This window comes from Neomonachus schauinslandi, chromosome 5, assembly GCF_002201575.2.
Source record: "Neomonachus schauinslandi chromosome 5, ASM220157v2, whole genome shotgun sequence".
NCBI lineage: Eukaryota > Metazoa > Chordata > Mammalia > Carnivora > Phocidae > Neomonachus > Neomonachus schauinslandi.
Genome location: NC_058407.1, coordinates 46,241,151 through 46,251,526, shown reverse-complemented (window position 1 = coordinate 46,251,526; position 10,376 = coordinate 46,241,151). Strand labels below are relative to the sequence as shown.

The following is a 10,376-nucleotide window of genomic DNA, read 5'->3' as shown; positions in this document are numbered from 1 at the left end:
GTGTGTGTGTGTGTGTGTGTGTGTGTGTGTGTGTGTGTGTGTGTGTGTGTGTGTGTAGACTCTTGATGGTGTGTGTGTGAGGGACTGACTTCCTCAGACTCTTCCCCTATTCAGTGCAGAAGAGTTTTAGTCATCTTGGATAACTGACATTAGAGTGCTGGTAAGAGATGTGATACAAGGGAAACTTCAGGGAAGGGAAACCACGGGTTATCGAGCATCTACCATATAACACGTCGTGGGTCAGGACTTTCCACAGATCTTATTTAATCTGAACCACAACTCCCCGGAGCTAGGATATTTCCGCCCACTTATTCTGCACTCCGGCAAGACAGAATTACTCGCAGCTCCAAGCTGAAGTTCCTTCTCTCCTTGCCTCTCCTCAGGGCCCCTGCATTGTGTCACCTCTGCCACCCCCACGCCTGCCCACCCAAACCCTGCGTCTCATCTGGCCAGTCCCTCTTTATCCTCCACATCTCAGCATGGTGCCTGCTCTGCTGAGCCGTCCTTTGTCATCCGCCCTGTCCGCCCTGCCGGCTGGTTGTCTCCTCCCAGAAGCTCCGCTAGCAACCCTAGCCTCTTGCTCCTCAGAGAGAGGTCCTCAGACCCGCAGCAGGGGGATGACCTGGGAGCTTGTGAGACAGGCAGAATCCCGGGTCCCCCCAGCCCCACTGAATCAGAATCTGCATTTGAACAAGACCGCACGTGGTGCAGATGTGTGTTAGTGCTGGAGAAGGCAATGTCTCTCTAGCCTGTTTCCCATGGCGTCACCTTGTCATTTCCTGATGCCCGACTCTGCTGAGACTTCTCTGACCGCCTAGTTACTACTTAACTAGATAGGGTTTACTGAGTGAATGAATGGCTATTTGAGGTAAATATTACCATCCTCATTTTTTGGAAAAGAAAACAAGAGCCCCCAACAGGTGACCTAACTTGCCCACGAGTCAGCAAGGGGTAGAGAGGGGAGTCAAAGCTGGAGCTGTCTGATCTTACAGCCTTTCCCACTGTAGTGCGCTGTGGGAGGCTGGCAGGACGCTAGCCAGAATCTGAGCCCAAAGGTTTGACACAACCTTTGAGTTGTGTCTTTGGGTTTCAAAAATACAAATGACGTCGAATCAGCTCCCCCTCGCTAGGCAGCGTGAGCAGTGAATAGAGCTTCCTGAGGGAGCTCTCATCTTGGCTAAGGGCTGCAGAGAGAAAACCACCTTTCGCTGTGCTTCCTGGGCTCCTTATAATCCCGTGTCACTCCAGCCATTGTGAAAATGGGCCCTGGCTGTGATGGAATTGCGCACCCTGGGCTTTAGGGCCATCAGACACGGTCTTCTAAAATCAGTACGCGTCCACACCTGAAACAGTGGGAGCATGTGGGAAGAACGGTGTCTGCAGGGTCGCCACCTGTCAAAGCTTTATCCCAGGCGCTATGGCTTTATGGTTCACTTACAGGGATGTAGCTGGCATTGATGTAGTCTGAGCACGGGTCATCGTCTACATTCGACAGCTTCACTCGAGAGGCATCATCTGGAAGGAAGTTGATTGAGAGAGATTTGTCACTGGGTCCTGGGAGGATTTTTCTATTGTTGATGGAATGCCTGGTATCTGACATGCATTAGCTCTGACCGGCCCCCCCAAAACACCCCACAGGGAGGTATTCTCATCTCCATTTTGCAGGTGAGGTTCAGACAGGATAACCGGCTTGCCCAGGTCACACAGGTGGCCCATAAACACACAAAGAAGCCAAATGCTCTCTGAGGCACCCTCTGCACTTTCCTTCATAACATGATACCATTTGCCTGATGGCGCGGCCAGCTCCCTTTCACAGCTGGAATGAATACAATCCAGAACAACCATCTTCCATTGCTCCACCGGATCGGGTCGGGATAATAAAAATACACAGTAATCACTAACGGGGGACTTTAAGGAAACCCACACTGGCCTTCGCTGTTAGGAAGAAGCAGTGGGACCACAGGATGAAATGTCAACAGCATGAGAGGCGTCTCCTAACCAGAATTCAGAATTGTTACCCCATGGGAGGGAAGCTCAGTAACATTCCTTTTAAAAGGCATTCAGAGCCTCTGCTCTTCCATATCCAACTATACCGTATTTCTTCAGCCCCATTTTATTCCTGGAAAAGAGAAGCAACGGCTGGAGGAAGATAGTACTACAAATTTCAACACAGAACTCACAGGGCAATATATTGTTGTATCGATTTTTCCCTCTGTTCTCCGGCAAGAGCGCAATGTCACATGATTGGTTTCGACCCACGTCTTTCAAATCCTATTAGGTCAAAAAGAAGTTTGCAAATGGAGAATGTGAAATAGAATAAGGCAAATCATACAGTCCTCGAGATACGTAACGATCTAAGAATATGTCACAATAGCTACTGTTTACGGAATGCCTCCTATTGGATGTGCAGGAGCTCTGATCCCCACAAGAGCCTCAAAGGAGGCATCCTCACCTCCGTTTTACAGATGAGGCTCAGACCAGATAACTCACTTGCCCCAGGTCACACGGGTGGCAAAGCCGAGAGTCGAATCCAAAGCCTGGGCACTTGTCACCACACCACCTTGTCTCCCAGTCAAGCAAAATGCCAGGTTAAGTAACTGACAGAATTAGGTTTACATTTGAGATTTGTTCATTCTTCCTTAACATCTTGCCCAAGTAGTACTTCGTTGGCTGTGCTATTCTGGAGATCAGACTGGCCTCTGAGACTAGGTGGGATATCCCACAGAGAATGGATCCTGCACGTCATCCTGACTCCTGAGCCCGATCAGCCTGTGACTCCACAGGAGAGATTGGGAGGGAAATTCTGGCAGCGACTAGAACTGCTGAAGCATCCCTGAGTCTGAGTCGTACCTCGTATTCCTTGGACAGAAGGTAGTTGGAATCAGCCTGCAGCTTCATGAAGTGCCCTTCAAACTGATTTACTTTTATTGGGCTATAGTTAAAAATACAATAGAGAAAAAATTACTGATGAAAAGGGACGCTGCCATACCCAGTCCAAGTGGTATTTCAAAAGCAGATAACACAGTAATGAGTTCTTGCTCTTACCAAGACGTTTTCCGGTTACTGTGAAGGACGCCAAAAGAAGAAAGACCTCGTTAGCAAATCTCACATAAGACAATCAACTCATCTTTCAATACATTATGTGTAGGAAAATGTGGCGCTCACCCTTTCTGGCCCAGGTTCAAGTGGACAGATAATGGTCGATCCCGGCGAATGCTCAGGCGGGCAGAGGGCCTTTCTCGACCATGGCTGCAACATAAGGGAGAGGATTTATAGTCTGGTTACGAAACTTGACTTAAACAAATTTTTCCATTTATGGTGAGGCTGTGCATGTCTGTGCAAATATGGATTTTTCAGTATTCATGTAGATTTACACTCAGCCAACGTCTCTTTGAGGGGAGGAAGAACATAAAGAAGAAATAGATTTTTCCCACTCAGAAACGGATCTCTGCAATAGCTGGAGATTTGTCTTCTGGTTTTTGGCTACAGGTCATAATCACTTCCCACACTCTCAATAAAACTTTCCTTAAAAAAAACCCCCCAGTAAACCTTAGATGCAAGACATGACTGCAAGAGGGAGGACAATGTGCCAAATAAATTCCCTAAGAGGAGGGGGCGTGGCTTTGGGGCCACATGCTATTTGGTTCTTTTTGGTCCCTTCTTAAATTAGCATGGCAAATATGACCATGAAATGGTGATGTCAACCATACTTTTCAGCATTTCTCAGAAAAGCACTTGGGTGCACAATTCACAGACATCTGTCTTCATGAGCAAAAGGAGTTGTTTCACGTTCAGACGAAGCTACAGATGGCCCCTCAGTCATTTGGCGAGGGCAAAATTCATCAATGGTATGGAGCAGGGCTGAAAAAAGCCAGTCAGGGTTGGAGGGTTTGACTTGTTTTTCTTGAGAAACAAAGGTGATTTCACCTGGAGAAATGAAATCATCTCCCCTTCTTACTTTTCAGGTGAGAGGGCATTTTCAATCGCATCTTTCAAATTGGGAGCCCGATCGATCGCTAAAGGAATCTTTGTACTCACCTGGCTTTCTGTCTGCAGATGAATAAGGCAACCACAGCCACCAGCATGCCAATTAAGAACAGACCAGCACTCACACCTTCGATAACTCCAAATAAAGGCTCTGCAAGAATCCAGGAGGAAACAGCAAACCCAGGCAGGAAAATTAGTGCTAAAGAACCAGGAAGAGAGCTACTGAAACCTTATCTCCCTAGGAACGTTATTACAGAAAAGTTTGAACGATGCCCATGCTGCAGTATTTACTATCAGATGGTGAGAGCATGCAGCCGTGGAGCCAGGGCATTGGCTACTACACCGTAACCACAGGTCCGTCCTTACACTTTGCACGTTAATGGCGTTCGGCCTATAAAGGAATCTTATGCTCACTGGAGCTTGTATGTAAGGTTTAGGACACTCAAGATAAAGGCCAGCAGTTTGCCACCAAGATAAAAATGCTATTTCATTTGTATGAAACAAGTATAATAGCACTGGGGACTTCGGCAAGTCCAGTGAATTATTGAGAGCTGTTTTAATGAAATTGCATTTTTATTATCTGGTATGATCCTACCCCTGGGAGTTTGTGAATAGGTAAGAGTAGCCTATTTTAAAAACAGCTTTATTGAAATATAATTCCCATACCATTCAATTCACCAATTTAAATTGTATCATTCAATGATTTTTGGCACAGAGTTTTATAAATACGACCACATTCAATTTTATAATATTGTCATCACCGCTCAAAAGAAACCCCATACCTCTTGGCAGTCATTCTCCATTCTTCCCCAGCCCCTGGCAACCACGAATCTACTTTGTCTTCGTAGATTTGCCTATTCTGGGACCTTTTATATAAACTGAGTCAGAAATATGTGGTCTTTGGTCATTGGCTTCTTTCACTCAGCATAATGTTTTCAAAGTTCATCCATGTTGCAGCCTGTCTCAGTATTTCATTCTTTTTTTATAGGTGAATAATATCTCCTTGTATGGAATAGTATCCATTCATCCACTGACGGACATTTGTTATCTCTGTTTGGGGGTTATTATGAATAATGTGGCTAAGAATGTCCGTGTATAAGTTTTTGTGTGGGCATATGTTTTCATTTCTTTTGGGTATAAAATTAGGAGTGGAGTTGCTGGTTTAGATAGATGGTAACTCTAGGTTTAACATTTTGAGGAACTGCAGAAATGTTCTCCCAGGCAGCTAAACCATTTTACATTCTCACAAGCAATGTAGGAGAGTTCCAATGTCTCCATATCTTTGGTAACACTCATCATAGTCTTTTGATCACAGCCATTCTAGGGGGTATGAAGTGGTGTCTTACTGTGGTTCCGATTTGCATTTCCCCTAATGACTAATGATGTTGAGCATCTTGTCATGTGCTTATTGGCCATTTGTGTATCTTCTCTGGTGAAACATCTACTCACATCCTTTGTTATTTGACTTTGTATTATTGAGTTGTAAGGTAACAGTTCTTTACGCATGCTGGACACACGACCCTTATCAGATATTAATTTGCAAATAGTTTCCCCCATGCTGTGGGTTGTCTTTTCACTTGCTTCATGGTCTCCTTTGAAGCACAAATTCTGATCAAGTCCCATTTACCTGGCTTTTCCCCCCTTCTGTTGCTTGTGCTAATGCTGCCATATCGAGGAAATCATTTCCTAATCCAAGGTCACAGAGTTTCACTCCTACGTTTTCTTTTAAAAGTTGTACTCTTCTAGCTCTTACAGTTAGGTCTACGGAGTAGCCCATTGTTGAACTTGCATTTCAAGCCCTTGGATTTGTTTATTCAGTGTTGCTTTTCAAGACTCATTAAATCAACACAATCATTTTTTCTTTTAATGGGGTTAATATTCTTTTTTGGATATATGTTTATTACCTTCCTTTACTGAACTGCACGCAATTTTTGTTGTTTTCAAATAGGAAAGAATTGTGTTTATAATGCCCCTGCTTAACACTAAATTATAAGCAAACACATATAAATCCTCTTAACTGTGCTCTGATCCCTTTTTGGTTTGAAAAGTGGGAGATTATCCCTATATTTGGCATAAATAGATGGGAGTGTTTGTGAGGCTGAGTCATCTTTTGTCATGCAGCATGAGAGACTGTTTTAGCTATGAAGAAGAACTTCCTGAGACCAAGCATTGTAGAACCCTGGCTCCAGGGGCAGGCTGGGACAGATGACGGTCTCAAGGAACAATGTGCTGAAACATGATGCTATTCTCAGCACGATGGTTATATTCTGAGGCAATGCAGTACAGAGGTTTAGGGCTCCAGCAGAAAATGCCCATATTCAGCTTTACTATCCTGGGCAAGTTACTTAAACCTCTTGATGTCTCAGGTCTTCACCTTTAAAATGGGGGATGATAATAGTATCTACCTCAGAAGGTTGTAGTGAAGATTGGATAAACTATTTCATGTCTTCATGTGAAAGTATTTCATTTAGTAAGTATTACCTAGTGTTATTTTTCAGGCTTTCCCTCTAAAACTCTAGAGAAGTTTCTTTCTTAAATGTATGTAAAGTCTTTTAACATTTTCTTATGGTGCAAAAGCAACATAAAATAAGCAAAAGGAAAAAATATCACCTATAGTCCCACTACTTTGAGATATTCACTGTTAATCCTTTTTTTAAGTAGGTTCCACATCCATCGTGGGACTTGAGCTAATGACCCTGAGACCAAGAGTTGCATGCTCTACCGACTGAGCCGGCCAGGTGCCCCTCATTGTTAATACTTTGGTGTTTTTTCTTCTAGTCTTTTTTTTCTATGCATTTCTATGTTTGTGCATTCATATATTCCCACCTATGACTGAAAGCCTTTTGTACTTCTATTTTGGCCTGTGCAAGCTCCTAATTTGAATGTTTTTCACCCATTATTTTTAAAAACTTTATTTTAATCAAAAAAATCTGATACTTCTACCTTCTTTTCAAGATTAATGCCCATTCAGCCCATTCTCCTTTAGAAGTAGGAGGAATTTCTCCAATCCACATCATCCAGGATCCCATAAAGATTAAATTCCAAGTGAAAAATGCATGTTCCCCTCACCATCAGCCAAGTCACCAGATCTCTCCACTGGAGGTCCTTGTAAGTGACATGGCAGTTGGAGACTATGCGGGTAGATGGGGAGGCTACCTGTCTTACCTGACTCAGTGGTGATAGGCAAGGAGAAAAATGTGTCAGAATAGAGTGGCTTCGTGAATTCCTTCAGGTCCTCATCAAACAGCTGTGTAAAAGCTCGAATGCTGATTCTGAAAGGAAAACTGATTTATTTAAGTGCCAGTGGCTGACCACAGGAGAGCTGACCAGAAAATGTGTTCACGGAGCCACAGGGTGGGCACCTGGTCCATATGTATGCTAGGCAGGACATGAATTACGGAATCAGATAGACCCAGGTTCATTCACGCATTTATTCATTCATTCACCCAATATTTACTGAGCCCCTACTATGTGCCGGTCCCTGTTCTAGGATCTGGGGATACTGCAAGGGACACAGCAAAGTCCCTACCATCCCAGAGGTTACATTCTCTGGTATTAGAAGTCAGATAACATTTACACAAATTTAATATGCCAGATGGTGATACGGAATAGCAGGAAAAAGAAAAGAGGAGAGTAAGGGAAATGGATAGCAATGGCGATGGGTGTGGGGAACTGCCCTATTCAGCATGGTCAGTGGAGGGCTTCTGGATTAGAAATCAGAGGAAAGTGAGGGAGGCAGCCATGCTTGTGTTCCGGCAGAGGGGACCACAGTGGGAAAGCACGGGAAGGAAGGACCAGATGGGGCCCAGCCTGAAGAGGAGAGGGAGGAATTCAGCATGGGCCTAAAGAGAGCTGCTGAGGTGGCCATCCACATATCCATGTGGGATGGTGCCCAGAGATTAGCTGGCCCTAAATTCAATACACCAGCAAGATGCAGCTATGAAAAGATAAATCTGTAACCTCAGCCTGGATGAAAAGTCTATTGTCCCTGTCCGAGAACCTTGGTCTCATATTCCCTGGGTGAGTCAGGCCAGCCTGGAGGGCTGCATTCGGTTTCTGGGGACATATCTTAGGAAGGGTTAGAGACCGTTCGAGGTGATTAAACAGGATGACGACGACAGGAAAGACTCAGTAGAACATGATGGTTGACTTCAGATTTAAGGAATTCTCACATAGAAGAGGAAACAGACATTATTTTTCTTCTTGAAGGTAGAGTGAAGCCCCATAGGCTGAAAGGTCACAGGGAGGTATAGTTTGGGAACATAAAGTCGCTTTGCAACATCTAGAGTATGAGCTGTTGCATTAGGTAGTGAGCTCCCAGTCATTGAGGGTATTTAAGCAGAGGCTGAAGGAGAACCAGCTCTCAGAGAAGCTGTAGGAGAGCATCCCTGCACTAAGTTAAAGACTGCCTCAGGAAAAAAAAAAAAAAGACCGGCTCAGGCCAGCTCTTGAGTTCTTTCTCTTTTCAACTGTAGGTTTGCTGAGACTATCAGGCTTGATTTATATGGGGAAACTTTCCCAGTGTTAATTTAAATCCTATGAAAGTGAATGGAAGTCTCTTTTTCCTTTAAAAAAAAAAATCTAGATTTATTTAACCCAAAAGTTTCTGGGCACGCCCTGTAATAATGCTGAAATAGTATCAGGCCAGGGTGAATCATTCTGCCCCTCTGCCCCTCCTTCCAACTCATGCCCACGTCCAAATGCCATCTTATAAAATGAGCAGGACGATATTGATCAACCACATCTATAATTTCCATCTCTAAAAGCTGCTTTCCCGTCAAAAGTTGTACTTCCAGGAATAACAGGCTGTTGATGGAAGTATCGTGAGATGTCCCTGAAGGGTAACAAGCAGTCAGCTTGTGTTAAGTGGGAAGGTGAGGAGTTGGTGTGTGTTGCTAATGCATTGTACTTTTGGAAATTGAAATGAGTCTCTCTGGTGAAAAGAATTTCTTATATTGGTATAATGATTTATAAGTGTGGAAGAACTTTCACAAACATGGTTCTATTTGAGCATCTCCAGTGTCTCCCATGTAACAAGGGAGCTTATGATATTACTTCAGAGATTTGGAACCTGAAGCTTGGAGAGATTCCGTGTCTTGCTCAAGATCACAGAGAAAGCTGGTGTAAGAAAACCAAACTCTGTATTTTCTGAATCCTAGTCCAGATTTCTTTCTCTTATTTCCTCTCAGCTTAGTTTTGGTTTAACAGCTCTGACTTCTGTGGGAGGGATGGTAAAAAGGGCCCAGGCTAGGAAGCAGAGGGTCTGAGGTCTAGCTAGCACTCTGCTCCTGATTAGATAAATGGCCCCTAAAATTTTTTATGCCTTGGTTTCCTCATTTGTAAATTAAAAGCCCTGGATACAACAACATTGACATGTTCTGTTCTGAAATTCTAGGTGCAAAACCCAAAATACAATATGGATGCCGATGAATAAGGACCTTTAGGAACCCAGGAAGGAGATCATGACCTAGTAGAGGATTACCTTAAACTTAGTGGGATCAAGAGGAACTCTGCTCTTAAACCCTTTCCAAAAATGGACACCACCACCACTTCCCTAGCTCAGCATTTAGCACCGCAACCCCCCACCCCGATCCTGTCCCAGATCTTCCAGATCCCCTATCTTCCTGGGCTTGTCTTCCCTGCTACCTCTTTTCATGCTCTCCCCACAATTTGAAACTGGACTATTTGCTCTTCTCTAAACAGTCTGTGTATTTCTTCCTCTGCACTTGGACTCTCATTCTTCCCTCCACCCGGAATCTCCTTCTGTCCCTCTCTCCATATTTTCAAATCCTTCCTTACTTTTTAATGCTCAGCTAAAATGTTACCTCCTTCAAGAAGCCTTTTGAACCTTGACAGCATTTGTTTACCGTCATGTCCTTCAACATTTCTGCCTATATTTTACAGATGCCTTCTGTGTATATATATCTGAATAAGATTATTTTAATAAACAGATATATGATAGTGATGATTTCAACTTTATATGTGTCCAGAATCAGATATCTATAGCACAAAGTTAGAGATCATGTGGTTCAATTTCCTTCATTTGGGGAAAATGAGGTCAAGAGAAGCTGACTACCTGCTCGTGGTCACATTGCTATCCTATTTAGAAGAGAAACAAAACCAGATCAGCACTTTGCTAACCTCCAAACTGCCTCCCACCCATCATGATCTGCCCTTTCTCTTCCTATATGGAATGACGCTAATTATACACCCAGATAATAGGAACCCAGTAACAACTGGGAACACATTACATTCGTTGACATAATAAATATGCAAAGCAGCTAAACCTAGCATTTCCCATTTCTTTTCAATCCTATTTTTCCCTCCGTGTTCTCTCCTGTCTACCTATTCTCTCTCCGGAAAAAAAAAAAAAAAAAAAAGATGCCTGA

General features: G+C 43.7%; 1 protein-coding gene across 1 annotated transcript in view; it reads right to left on the bottom strand.

Moving 5' to 3' along the window:
- Positions 1-10,376, bottom strand: part of PTPRB (protein tyrosine phosphatase receptor type B) — a 111,137-nt gene that overhangs the window by 14,790 nt on the left and 85,971 nt on the right. Inside the window, exons 22-28 of the mRNA XM_021678592.1 lie at positions 7,153-7,259; positions 4,039-4,138; positions 3,166-3,249; positions 3,046-3,063; positions 2,851-2,932; positions 2,181-2,271; positions 1,439-1,515 (exon numbers count right to left, since the gene is read on the bottom strand). Coding sequence (XP_021534267.1) covers positions 1,439-1,515; positions 2,181-2,271; positions 2,851-2,932; positions 3,046-3,063; positions 3,166-3,249; positions 4,039-4,138; positions 7,153-7,259 — 559 coding nt within the window. The remainder of the gene's footprint in view (positions 1-1,438; positions 1,516-2,180; positions 2,272-2,850; positions 2,933-3,045; positions 3,064-3,165; positions 3,250-4,038; positions 4,139-7,152; positions 7,260-10,376) is intronic.